Source organism: Lygodium microphyllum, chromosome 2 (genome assembly GCF_053477565.2).
Source record: "Lygodium microphyllum isolate KBCC chromosome 2, Lygodium_microphyllum_v1.1.10, whole genome shotgun sequence".
In the NCBI taxonomy this organism is placed as follows: domain Eukaryota; kingdom Viridiplantae; phylum Streptophyta; class Polypodiopsida; order Schizaeales; family Lygodiaceae; genus Lygodium; species Lygodium microphyllum.
Genome location: NC_141136.1, coordinates 133,949,211 through 133,963,293, shown reverse-complemented (window position 1 = coordinate 133,963,293; position 14,083 = coordinate 133,949,211). Strand labels below are relative to the sequence as shown.

The following is a 14,083-nucleotide window of genomic DNA, read 5'->3' as shown; positions in this document are numbered from 1 at the left end:
TTCTTGTTTTGACTTTGAGCCTTTCACAATAAGCTTTTGACATTTTCTTGTGTGGGAAAAGCAAGTGTGCACATGAGGGTAAAACAAAGAACACAAAAGCATATCTACGAAATTTTTGACACCTTTCACAAACTCTGTCTATCGACCAACTACGAGCGGAAATAGTCTCGTCAAAGGCCAGGAATGTTGTTGAGCTTGAAACAGGATCTCTCATTGGTTCGAAAGTCAAATACTAGAGGAGATAGCCATAGTCATGAAGCTACATGTGCCCATTCCATTATTTTTTGGTTAATGTATCGACTAGTGCTCTTTGTGCTATTGTGTAAAGGTGTCATGAAGCGAACTCGTGATGGAAACGAAGTTACCGTGCTGTTGCATGGAGTTTCACTTCTATCACTTCCTCCACACACATTGTATTTTAGATTTCGTTTACCTTACGACGGTAGATGCGTGATTCTTCATGTGCACAGTATCTAAGGGGCAACTCTAACAAAGGTTCCAAGAACGAATTTAAAGACAGTTCCTGTTGAATTGATTTAAAGAAATCTAAAATGAAAACCCAAAAACGAACGCTAAGCCAACCTCTCTCTCAACTGTCAACGGCAGACGTGTGTCGCACCATACGGAAAGGGGGAAAAAACCCCTCATGCAGCGCTCTTCCTGACCCGCTGCTCCAGAAACCCTGGCCTTGGCCCTGCCCAGGAGGCTCGCGAAGGCCAGCTTCTCTCCTCCCCCTCCATGGCCGTCACCAACCTGCTGCCTGCGGACGCCGAACCGCCCCAGAGCTTGGACGTGGCCTGGTGTCGCAGGAAGATGGACCTCATCGGCGCAGCTCACGCGTGGACCCCTGGCCATTCCGTGGTTGCCAACGAGTTCTTGAGTCCCGGCAGTTCTGGACGCCTCTTCGCGCACATTGACGAGTCGGACAGGCTGCTTCACCTCAGCACCAGTTTCCCTTCCACGTGGAATCAGGTCGCCACCAATCTTCTCCCTGCATGTGCGTATGTATATGTCTTCAAGGGAGTTGCAAAGCTAGAATACAAAAATCTACGACTTTCCCGTAAATTCCTGAAGTGAGCTGCTATAGTCCTTCGATGAGTCTCATCTTCATCCAATGACTCAAGTCGTCAAGGAAGTTTTTACAAGCTAGATTGCCTTTCAGAATAGACAATTTATGCTTTTCCAGTAAATTCCTGAAGTGAGCTGCTGTAATCTTTTGATGAGTCTCATCTTCAGCCAATGGCTCAAGTTTTTACAGGCTAGAGTACATAGCATGCTTTTTCAAGAATATCTGAAGTGAGCTGGTGTAGTTCTTTGATAACTCTCACCTTCATCCAATGACTCGGTCTCCAAGGGAGTTGTTACAAGCTAGAGTACACAACATGCTTTTCCAATAACTGTTGGAAGTCAGCTGTTCTATCCCTTGTCAGAACTTATCACTCATCAATTATGCAGCACCCTCGGTTAGGTGCAGTTATACATTTTGACAGCTAACTACGTAGTCAGGCAAGCAGGCAAACCATTCTGGCTCTGTCTTCCTATAGGAAAGTCACCTTCTCACAGTTACACGACCATACATCCTTTAAGTACTTCTTGTGCCTATGAACATCATTGCTAAATGTTAAAGAGTTACAAGAGAGTTCCAAAGACTCTCAGAATTTTTCTGACAGTAAAAGATCTGTTAACAAAATAGTTATATGCCTCCACCCAATCTTTCACTTATTCTTTAATATTGGAGCCTGTAATTTCAGTTCTTGCAGTGGTCTTTAATTCTTCTTATGTTGATAATTCACGTGCTAGTCATTCTTCCATTACTTCTGCATTTGTATACTTGCCATTTAGCAAGCTTTATTTGACAAAAAACTGGAAAACAACATACAACGTCATGCATGCTGCCTCTCTCAATTCACAAATGACGGTGACAACAGAAAACTGAACATCTCTATACTGCTGAGATGTAAATGAGAGTACACACTTTGGGGTAGATTTACCTGCTGAAGGGATTCAGTCTACTGAATGTAGGGTGCCCACGCAAAATATGGGCATGGCCAAAACAGAGCTGGAGATTATCTAACACCCTCCTCAGTGACATTTTTTGCACAAACTGGAGGTAAGGACCAAAACAAGCCCAAAGGGATTCATGGTAATGGAAAAAAAAGGAAGTTATTAGGGAAAAGAAGAGCCCTTCTTAATGTTGAGGTTGATCCCAACTGTGAAGAGAAGCTAAATAAGGCTGCTCCTAAAACCAACCTTCCTTCCATGGATGGGTGGTAAATCCCTGATTACAACTTAATTACAGCAGCAAACAATAAATGCAAATCTACTGATCTTGGACAATGCACACCCGATTGGCCCCAAAATTGGCACCCCTTTTAGTATTTTTTTAACTTTATTGAAGAAGAAGTTGATTTACAATTCTCCCTATCCCCTTCGCAATCCAAACTTCCTTTGCTGTCCAAAAAGTGACCAACAAGTCTTCAATCTGATTTACCCCTTGATTCGGGCACTTAATTAACCTTCACCTACTTCATAGACGATGGAAATGCCCCAAATTCAATGGTTGGCTAGTCCTTTACTTGAATTTAGCTGAAATTCACCTTCAGCCCTGAAAATCCTAAGTCTTGGAGCTTCCAATTTCTGGCACGCGTCCCGAGGCTACTGCTAAGATCTTCGAAGCAAGGCTATGAAATGGCTAGATGCAATCGCCCAGTTGTGGAGGGTGCGAATCTGCAATTGTCTCCTCAAAACTCACTCGTGACTGGCTGCAATGATTGAAAATAGGTTGGCCATGGCTGCTCACAACTCTCCCACATTTGCTACAACAAGAATGATCTCGTTTTTCCTCTTCTTCAGTCTTTTACCAACCTGTATGGGCAACTTTGACAAGTGGCAGCCTTCCCAAATGGTTTTTTCCAACATTATCCATAATTAAATATTAAATTTCAGCCTTTAATTACTGAAAATTAATCTAATAATTATTTCGGTGGCCCAAAAAAATAATATGACTGGCCAATAATTAAATTGGCTAGGCATCTTTCACTCCCGAGTCTTTCTGTGCCATCTTTGACCATTAGATCGGCGTTAGGTACCATTAAACGCCACATCTCTAGTGTCACCAACTGACACTTATGACCAAATGAATGACCTAGACCAACAATTGACACTAGATACTACCAAGTATCTATGCAACATAACTTATAGCAACTTTTGCCTTTGATATCCCGTAATTTTCTCGGGTCCTTGGCTCGTAAATTTACTCTAACCCTAGTTGCACCTTACATGTGCAACATTTATTTAGTCATGTGATTAAAAATTAATCCACATGTTAAGTGAGGTTTCAAAAATACATGTCCTCATGACAGCTCCTGTGTTGAGAACCTTTCTAAAACTGTCACCCATGTCTTGGGTGGGACATACTCCAAGATAATTGTTGCTAGCTCAATCTGTTCTAAGATGACAGTGGGCCCCGATTGGTTTGGTATTCCAATGAATGCAAATGCCATGTTGCCATTGGTCATAGTCTCAAGGCTCTAAGAGGTTGTGCAAGGATAACATCCTTATCTCAGTGGAGGTTGAGGCTATCCTTGTTGAGATGCTCCTTTACTAACTTGACCACTTGACAAAATACGCTGGTTGTATCAAAGTAGTAGGGTAGTGACTTAGAACCGCTTGCATTTTGGAAGGTTGGTAACAAAGTCCATCAAAATCTTTCCCCAAGGTAAATACAGAATAGGCAATGGCTGTAGCTTTCCCACCACCTTGTGGTTGTCTGCTTTAAGGTTTGGCATGCATGGCATCCCCTCATGTACCATGAATGTCTTTCTTCATCTGTGGCCAAAAGAAATGGTGCAAAAGCTTCTCAAGAGTGAAACCTCTAGTGTGATGTCCTATAGTAGGTGCATCATGTATCTCTTGTAGAATAGTAGCCTTATGAAATTGTACCCTAAGCCCTTCAATTGTACCTCTTGGTCCAAGATAATAGGAACTAACTCCTCCCAAGGGTCTCTGTCCACCCTGATGGAATCAAGGTGGAATAGAATGCATTGAACCTAGGGGGTAACTGTGACAACAAAGTAATTACCATGTCCTCGGAAATGATCACTTTGCTTGCATTCTGAGCCTGCAATTGTAATTGTTGAAGCTTGTTTACATGCTCACGAATGGAAGTGGACTTGTTGGGGTTCAAAGTCTGCATCTACATGTCCAAATAAACTGTCCTCATGATAGTCTGTTGAGCTGAAAAATGCACTATAAACTTATTAGCTCTTCAAAACAGCCCCAAAACATATAAATTACCCGAAGTTTCATTAAATGGTGTGCAATCCTAGAGAGCATTTGTATCCCATAAGCCAAATCCTAATTTGGGAGGAACCACTCATCTATAAATAGATAAGTATTCCCCCAGTGCCCTATCCACTGTTGTTGGATTGTTGTCCACCAACCTCTTGATGAGCATCATATATCTTGCATTTATTGTAGTGCAGTCTCAATATGCATAAGATTTTCCTCCTACAACTATCGCCCAGTCTCCCATTGCTTGTGGTGATTGGTTGCCATCATCTTTCGGAATTACATTACTGCACTTACCAGTTCCCAATCTAAAAAACTACAGTGTTTTGGTTTCCAGCATGCTGCTCTTCCACTTTCTGTATCATCTTAGTTCCGATTGGTGGCTATAGCACTTGGGATCTATCTTTTGGTGGATGTTACACTCTGACTACTCCCTTACCCTTGAGCATCCTGTGCACTCTTTCCTTCATTTACAACATTCATTAATTCACTTCATAGTTATGTTTCTTCTTTGTTTATGTTTGTCTTTGCATTTCGCATTTTGCATTTTGCGTTTTTGTATTTTTGCATGTTTTGAGTGCTTTGTGTTTTAGTCGTGGTTATACACTTAGTGTTTTCTTTTGCAAATCCTAGCATAGTGCCACATGGTATCAGAGCTGGTGCTCTTCTAAAGAGTTACCTGAGGGTATCGTGGATTGCTTGGTTTCTTCCTGATTACACTATACATCACGTGCTGATTTACGATGGCTCAAACCACTCCATCTTTGGATCCTTTGATACTTTCTCAAGCTACTTCTTCAGTGGAGGCTCTTTTGAGGCATTATGGTCTTGATTTTGAGGATAATGCTCTTTCTACCAAAGCAACCTCAGCCCCTTTCGATAGTGGTAGTGCAAACCCAAGGACATTGATAGGGAGTCTTCCCCAGGGAGGTAGTGCAGTTTCTCCACCCCTTGGTATCCATATTCATCAGTGGCTGGCCACTAGTGCAGTGGATCTTGTGGATCTCCCTATCAATTAGTGTCTCATGGCATCTTTGACTGGTTCTAGTTATTATCTTCCCCTAGGCTAGTTTCTTAGGCATCGTAGCTCATCCGTAGGAACCTTAGGCTAGTTTCCTTCTAGTGCAATTAACACTCATTTAGCCCTCTTTCATTTACCTCCACTGTAACTAATAAAAATTTAGCTCTCTTTTTTTGCAACACAACATCTAAAGCATCTCAATATGAAACATTTGGTTTGGAGGTTTCTTTCCTAATCCTTTCATGCTGGGTTTTGTATTTTAGTTAGAACTAACATTGTAGGTATTTTACTGGTTCTACTTGGGCTGAAGGTCAGTTTTTTCGGTTTCTGCCTTGGTGACTATTGCCTCCATCAACATAGAGATGGAGATAGTATCTTCCCTCCCAAGATCCTTTCATGCTGGGTTTTGTATTTTAGTTAGGACTAAGATTGTAGGTATTTTACTGGTTCTACTTGGGCTGAAGGTCAGTTTTTTTGGTTTTGGCCTTGGTGAGTATTGCCTCCATCGACATAGAGATGGATATAGTATCTTCCCTCTCAAGATCAGGTCTTGGGCATCCTTCTACTCTTGGCATTCATCTTTCTTTCCTTTAAGCTGAGGTTTTTTTAATAAGTTATAACCATCATTTTCTACACTATTAGTTTGTTTACTTTTCATGATAGGTGGACTGTTACTTTGATGGTTGTGCCTTCGCATTCTTGGCTTGTATTGGAGCCATCTCTTGAGGTTGAGTGCTAGGCTTGCCTATGATACTTGGTTAGTATAGAAACCCTCTTGTGAGATTGAGTATAAGCATATCCTGACTATCTTGGTGGTTGACTTTTCTCCGCTCTTCTAGTTGGGGAGGGTCAAGTCTTGCTCTATCCATTCGATCTATTTGCATGGTGGACTGCTATCTTGGTTCGCCACTTGGTTAGCATAGGATCCCTCTTTCGAGATCGAGTACGGGCATGTTCTACGTATCCAGATGGTTGATTATCCTTTGGCTATTCCAATTGAGAGGTGTCAAGTTTTTTGATACCGTATGAAGATTGACATCAAGTTCTTCCTCCTTTGGCTTCAACATCATGGTTGAGAGGGGATTCCTACCCTTCACTTGGTATCTATAGGTTTTGGCATTTGTCTTCGACATTGGCTTCCCTTCCTTGTTGTACTTACACTTTGCATTGCATGATCATCATCATCTTTGTAAAAGGGCACTTGGGTAAGCGAACAATTTTTCCATGAGGGACATTGTCTAAGTGGCACTTGTTGCATATGCATTCTTATCATGTAACATATTCTTTGCATCTCATTGTGCAGAGCATCCTTGAGTAGATCCCAAAATGTTTCCACTAGCAGTTTATTTTACCCCCTTATTACCACACCTCTCTACTTCACCCTTGTACTTCGTCATTGACATGCATGAGTGGTTGGGATAGCTTGTTTGTTTTGTGATGTGGTGGATCTAACTATCTCTTTTATTTCCATACTCAATGGGACAACTATGATTTAAAATCCTTTTTAAAAAGAAATTCAATGTGGTTCCATTCACCTTTGCAATTCTTGGTAGGCCATTGGTTACTCTACTTCACCCTTGTACTTCGTCATTGACATGCATGAGTGGTTGGGATAGCTTGTTTGTTTTGTGATGTGGTGGATCTAACTATCTCTTTTATTTCCATACTCAATGGGACAACTATGATTTAAAACCCTTTTTAAAAAGAAATTCAATGTGGTTCCATTCACCTTTGCAATTCTTGGTAGGCCATTGGGTAGTCGATGAGCACCTTGTCCAATGTCTTGTTCTCTCTAGGGTGATCACTTGGACTCCCTTGGTAAGATAACTATCGCCTCTATAATCTTGGTAGGCCACTAGGCGGCCGATGTGCACTCTTTGTTTGATGCCCTGGCTACTTTGGGGTGGGATGCCTTGGGGATAAAATGGGCTTGAGCTTTTCTTACAGTCTCTTTTTGGTTCTAGTTTTGAGCTTGAGAGGGGGTATTGAGCTAAACAATGCATTATAAACTCATTAGCTCTTTAAAATAGCCCCAAAACATATAAATTACCTAAAGTTCCATTAAATGGTGCACAATCCTAGACAATGTATCTGTCCCAAAAGCCAAACCCTAATTTGGGAGCATATACTCATCTATAAATGGATAGGCTGCCCCACCATTCAATCTTATCACTTCTCTTGCAAGTTTCAGCCATCAACTCTTCCTCCAGTGGCTGTCCAACCCATTGCGATTGCTGTCATGTCATCACCAGCCCTTGGTGCCCTGTCCATTGCTGCTGCCTTGTTGTATAGCCTCTTCCCGAGCATCATACAGCTTGTGTTTACTACAGTGCAGGCTCAAGCTGCATCAGATTTTTCTCCTACAGCTGTTGCCCAACCTCCCATTGTTGCTAGTGAATGGCTGCCATCATCTTTAGGTGGTTACAATGCAACGTTTACTAATACTAGCCCTAGGGATGACTGTGTTTTGGTTTCCAGCTTGCTGCCCTTCCACTTTTTGCATCATCTTAGCTGCGATTGGTGGTTATAGCACTCAAGATTCATCTCCAATGGATGTTACACTTCAATTACTCCCTCAATTTGCTCCCATGAGCACCATGGGCTATTGGACACCTGGTTAGATAGTTCTACATGTCTATACTTAGCATGTCGGTAGTCATCATGATCCTCATATGGCCACTGACTTATCACTTATTATATTTGGTTAGTTACACCTACTTTCATTTGGCATAGTTATAATCCCAGTCGATTAGTATAGTAAGGTCATGCATTGTTTGACTTAGTAGGCCACTTTCCTTTATATTGTATTTTGTTTATACTTTGTATACATTGTATTATGTGAGGAAGAAATAAGAAAAACTAGTAAGAAAACGTTTTGGCCTCCATCTATTTGCTTGTGTTCTTGAGTGAGCTTCCTCGTGTCTATATTATGTGTGTTCGGTGCAGTAGCTCAAGTATGTTTCCCCACCACACAATTCATGACAGAGCTATCCTTGTAGGTGCGGAGGAGGAGATTTTGGATATGCAAGTGCCCACTCGAGATTCTTCGTTTCTTTTCAGCTTCTTATGAGTGAGGAGTTATTCTCTTCTTCACAGGCTGCCCATGCTTGGTAGGATCCGGCTGACCTCTACCCTTAGATTGATTGTACAGAGGAGATTTTTGTTGGTCTGTATATGTGCTTCTCTCTACTTCAGCTTGGTATTTTCTTCTCCATAAACAACTCCTTTTCTTTGACAAATAGTTGGTGCACATTGTCTCATGGCATCCATTGCCAGATTTTGGAAGTTTACTAAAGCAACAATGTTCAGTGTGGGTGGAAGTGGAGAATTGCCTAGCTATCTACTGGGTCCTTCTTAAGGATGTGATAGTTGCCAAAGGCCATGTGTTGGTACCCCCTCGTTTGTAGGCAGCCATGTCCAACTCGAAAGACCACTCTTGTGGATCATCCCTCGGATAAAGAACAAGACCAAAGCATGACTCCTATCTCTGCTCAGCCCAAGATTGCCTAGTTTCCATGTTGTCCCAAGGGTGGAGCAATTGTGTGATTAATTTAATGGGAAAATGAATGAGAATGAAAGAATTAATTGGTGCACAACAATACTCGATCACGAAGTAGAAGTAATGAATTAATGAGAGAGAGAGAGAGTACAATGCTTTAGGTGATCACACCAAATAATGCCACACTTGTGCAAATGAGGCACGGAGTATCTTTAAGTAATAAAAAATGAAACCCTAACGGCTTAACCATCATAGAAAACCCTAAAATAAATGCTAAACCTAGTGTCACTTTGTGCTAGGACACTAGAGGTAATAAATGCATTTAATGACAGTCTAAAGTGAGCCTGGATCATGGATCAAAGGACATCAACGTGTAGCCCACGAGATGACCTAAAAACCCCCCTCCATGAAATGCGTGGACTGATCTAGGAAAAATGACAAAATCTTGGAAAATAAAAAGAAATATAAGGTCATGGTTGCACAAGTTCATCCAAGTGGATATAGCAACCCATGACAATACAGAGTATGACAGATCATGGAACAAAAGGAATCAAGTTCAAGGCTTGCTAAAAAGATTGGAACTTTAATGGGGAAGAGCCTTCATGAAAGATTTGCCAAGTTGTCTTCAGTGGGTACATAAGACAATTCTATTTCTCCAGCTGACATCCGCTCACAGGAACATAACTGTTGGCCAATGAAGTACTGAAGGGCTGTGCATATATCTACTCAACTGGGAGACAACAAGCTGAAGATCAGGTCTCATGTGACATAGATAAATCAAGCATTCAACAGCCTGCTGATATAAAGTAATATCAAAGGATTCACTACCATCATCAGAAGTGAATCTAAAACTAGGCTCCAAGGGAGTAGACAGGGGTGTGCAATCCTCAAACTGAAAGTGTTGAAGTAGCTGTCCAGTATACTTGGATTGTGTCATAATGATGCCCCTCTCAATGGTGGAAAATTGGATACCCAAATAATAGTGAAGTAGACCAAGATCTGTCATGGCAAATGTTTGCTGTAGATCAGGCTAAATGCTGCGATTTGACCAGCATTGGTCTTAGTGACAAGCATGGCATCAACATAAAGCACAATAATAATAAAATCAGATCCCTGATGTCAAATGTAAAGAGTAGCCTCGGTAGGGCTATTTTGAAATCCAATATGCAATAGATGAGAATGTATGTGGGCATACCAAGTTTGTGGAGTTTGCTTTAAACCATACAAAGCCTTCTTAGGACAACATACTTTGTGCTCAGAGCCTTTAACTACAAATCTTGGAGGTTGAGAAACATATATCTCTTCAGTGAGATATCCATGGAGAAATGCTATCTTGATGTCCAGTTGATGCACCTTCCCAATGAAAGTGGGCAGCAAGGGCAGTGGTACTCTTGATGGTAGTAATGTGAGAGGTAGGGCCAAAGTCTCCTCAAAGTCAATTCCTTGCTATTGGGCATAGCCCTTGCCAACAAGGCGGGCTTTGTACCTATCACTAGAACCATTTGATATTCTTTTAATTTTATAAACCCATTTTGCACCTATTGCACAATTACCAGGAGGCAAATCACATAGCTCTGAAGTGTCATTTCAATGGATAGAATCAATCTCTACCTTCATTGCTTCCACCCAATGATCATTTGAAAAAGCATCTTTATAACATAGAGGTTCTTCAGTGCATGCTGTAGCCACCAATGCACATGCAAGAAGATTGCTTGGATCCTTGTGAATAGAGGCTCGTGTGCGGGCAGCCAAAGGAAGAGGTTGTTTGCTGTCTTGAAGAGTGTCTAACAGCCAGCAAGGGACTCTTTTAGGCTACTGAATTTCAGCCCTTGTATGCTCCAATCGATCTAGAATAGGGAACTGCTTTAGACAAGGTGTCATGATGCTGTTGTGGCTGTAAATCAGGCTGAATAGACTTCTGTAATGTGTCTGTAGATGGTAGAAATGAAGGTTGTGAAGAAGAATCAGCCATGGAACCATTATGGAAAAGCGGTAGTAGGCTGTCAAAATGTTTGAAGCATCAATAGTAGGCTGTTTTTGACAGTCTAGCAAGGGGTGAGAAGCATTTTCAGCAAAGATAACATCTTTGCTAACAATAAGCTTGCTTGTAGAGGGTTGATAAAGACGGTACCCTTTACTTTCAGTAGTGTATCCAAATAAATATGCATCATACAGCCTTATCATCCAGCTTATGCCTTTTTTGAGAAGACACATGAGTTTATGCCAATAATCCGAAAATCCTCATATGAGAGAGAGAAGGCTTGGAACCAGCCCACGCCTCATAAGGAGTGATAGTGCGTAAAGCTCTTGTGGTATACTTGTTCAAAGCATAAGCAACACATAGAATAGCATCGAACCAAAAGGAATCAGGTAAGTTCATACTCTTCAGCATGCATCTTGCCATCTCCATGAGTGATCTATTCTTCCGCTCCACTACTCCATTTTGTTGTGGGGAGTAAGGAACGGTGCATTGATGATGAATTCCTCGAGATGTAAGATACTCTGAAAATTGTTTAGAAAGATATTCACCTCCCCTATTGGTGTGAAGGGTCCAAATGCGACAGCCGCTTTGCTTTTCCACTATAGCAATAAAAGTCTTGAACAAGAGAAGACTTCAGACTTAGATTTCAGCCCTTTTTTTTTTGTTGTTTTTTGCAAGTAAAATATAGCTGAATATATTACTCAAAAGATTGATTACAACGGAGTGCTCATGCTCAACAGACTTGCTGAAGCTGATGCAAATCACAAATACATCATGTATACAAGCCTCTCAAGGTGGCCTGGGGGGGATGGGGGCAAGAAGCCATGGAGGGGGGGTGTATCGCCATTTGGGGCTGCCTCCCTGCATCATGAAGAACAGATCCTGGCCGCTCCAAGTGTGCAGAAAGTGAAAACAGAGCTCTAGACTCGCCCTGCACTTGGTACCATCGGCCACGTAGGCAGTGAATGATGGAAGTCCAAAGCTCTGCCAAAGTCGCCTGTACTGAAAGGCACTCCCCGCCAAAAACCTCCTGATAGCGTGCCTTCCAGATGATGTGCCATTCTGTAAGACTCCCTACGATCTCCCATACCTGTGAGGGGTCTGCTGTGGGCTCCAGTACTTGGCGGCTGGGTAAAGCCTCCAAGCCGACCATTGCGCAAGACCTAGCCTCAATGATGAAAATCGTGTCTTGTATCCCGGCCTCATACAAAAGGTGATGACTGTGGCTGACTGCATGCCAACAAAAGGTCCCCCACGAGATACAACCAAGGCTGGGTGCCACAAGGCGGAAAATACGGCAGGCACCTCTTCACGCGAGCTGTGCCGCCTCACAAGACCAAAGGCAGTGCTTTGGGGTTTCGAAGTGCTGCTGTGAGCAGTGCTTACACCCTCCATCCTGCTGCATTTGGGCCAACCAACTCCCCCAGCCAACTCCCAACTGCCAGACCTCCATGTGCCAAAAGCCAAAGGAAATATGACACCCTCCTCAGCCTCTAGTTGTCCCAAAGGCGGTGACAGAAAGTCCGATAGAAGGCATCCGTGATGCTGTGCTCCTCCCAGTATCTGCTACACGAAGACACCCAATTCATGTCCTCCTGCATTAGTACATGTCTACCAATCCTGGCTGCGTACTCCAAGAACCTGAGTAGCTTCTTGGCGTCTACAGTGGCTGTCCATAACCATTCTCTAGGGTCCCACTCCAGCTCATCAAGTGGCGTGCTCTCCCATATCCAGAGGCGCCACTCTCGGAACTCCTCTCAGAGCATGTAAGGGTCGAGACGCTATGTCTTCCCTTGGAGACCAACCACACTAATCCTCCAAGGAAGGACAACAATCTCCTCATCTTGCTGCCCTTTGTCAAGGACCAAACGCCCCCCATCCTACATGGTGAAGAAAATCGCGTAGGGGGCGCCGCCCACTCTACTTGTCACCTATAGGGGGATACCTGCCGGTGAGAATCTAGCGGCCCCATCGGCTCTCGGAGATCGGGGGGTCAAGTCACTTTTGAGGGATTGCTGAGTCAATCTCCCTTCTCCTCACCTTAACTCCTCAATGACAACCTGATGCCCGCTGCAACACCTCTTGATCCACCATCCTATACACCTCCTGCCATGTCCTGATAGTACGAGCAAGGCCAGCCTCCCATCCAGCCCATTGGATGCGGGGGCGCTCACCAATCTGTATCCCATCCTGATCTCTGACCTGGGGGTTCCAGACCACCGGCTGGTGGTCTATCTCCTCCTGGCATCTTGGGGGCCTCTGAATTAAGGCCTTGTGGAGGCCCTGCCACACACGAAGTAGGTTGCGGAGGAAGATCTGGGAAGTGCTGAAAATCCATCTCAAGGATGGCCTCCAACCACCACCAAGCCTTGGTCTGCACTCTTGGAGACCCTCCTGCAAAAGGATCTTCTAGGTCTGCCCTCATGGTGTGATCCCAAGCTCTCTCTTGGACCGATGCCGGATGATGGTTGCCCACGCCACCTTGGCCCGAGAATCCTTGGAACCATCCGAGCCAGCCTAGAGAAAATTCCACACTAGGCGGTGAAGTTGAACCACACAAGACGAGGAGAAGCACTAACACAAGGCAATGTACCAAGCCGTCGCTAGGACTTGGTTGACTACCAGGGTTCGGCCCGCTAAGGAAAGGCGGATAGTACTCCAGTAGGTTAGCTTCCGCCTGATAGATTGAGAACTGGGAGAAACTGCTGGGTAGGAGTGATGTCGAGTTTTACCTGGAACCCTAGGTATTGGAAGGTCTGTCTCCTGCACACCCATTTGAACCCCAAGTGGACGCCCTACTCCATACTAGAGTCCTAGTCTGTAAGAAAACCAATTGACTTTTGCCAGTTGATTTTTACTCCAACTGCAGTGCAAAACACCTTCAAGAGCTAGTCTCACTCTCTCCAACATCAGCTCATCATCCTCTATATAAAGATCGGTATCATCTGCATACTTTGAATCTAGTAGCTCTGTCTCCTACTTGGCCTCCTTGAGAGCACCCCCACTCTCCCACATAAAACCGGTCTAGCTGTTCCACGAGAGCTCTGCCCAGCCGCCTGTATCCCCAAGAGAAGTCCAACGACCTCTCCCTCCTATGAAAAGCTGGTTCCCGCCAGGCATCACGTGCTCCTACCACGAGGAGAAAGACTTCCCATGCCTCCTGCTCCTCCCTTGCCATACCCTGGTAGTCTCTGTCTCTACCCTGCTGGTCCTCTAGGGCTTTCAGGTTGTTGAAGTCTCCTCCAACAATCCAAGATTCCACCTCTAGAAGTTTTGCTGCAATCTCCATCCA

The 14,083-nt window shown here is 43.6% G+C and overlaps 1 protein-coding gene across 1 annotated transcript in view; it reads left to right on the top strand.

Moving 5' to 3' along the window:
- Window positions 1–629: 629 nt before the first annotated feature.
- Window positions 630–14,083, top strand: part of LOC148040346 (dynein-1-beta heavy chain, flagellar inner arm I1 complex-like) — a 288,628-nt gene continuing 275,174 nt past the window's right edge. The window contains exon 1 of the mRNA XM_087698625.1: window positions 630–972. Within this exon, the coding sequence (XP_087554751.1) occupies window positions 739–972 (234 nt within the window). The 5' untranslated portion in view covers window positions 630–738. The remainder of the gene's footprint in view (window positions 973–14,083) is intronic.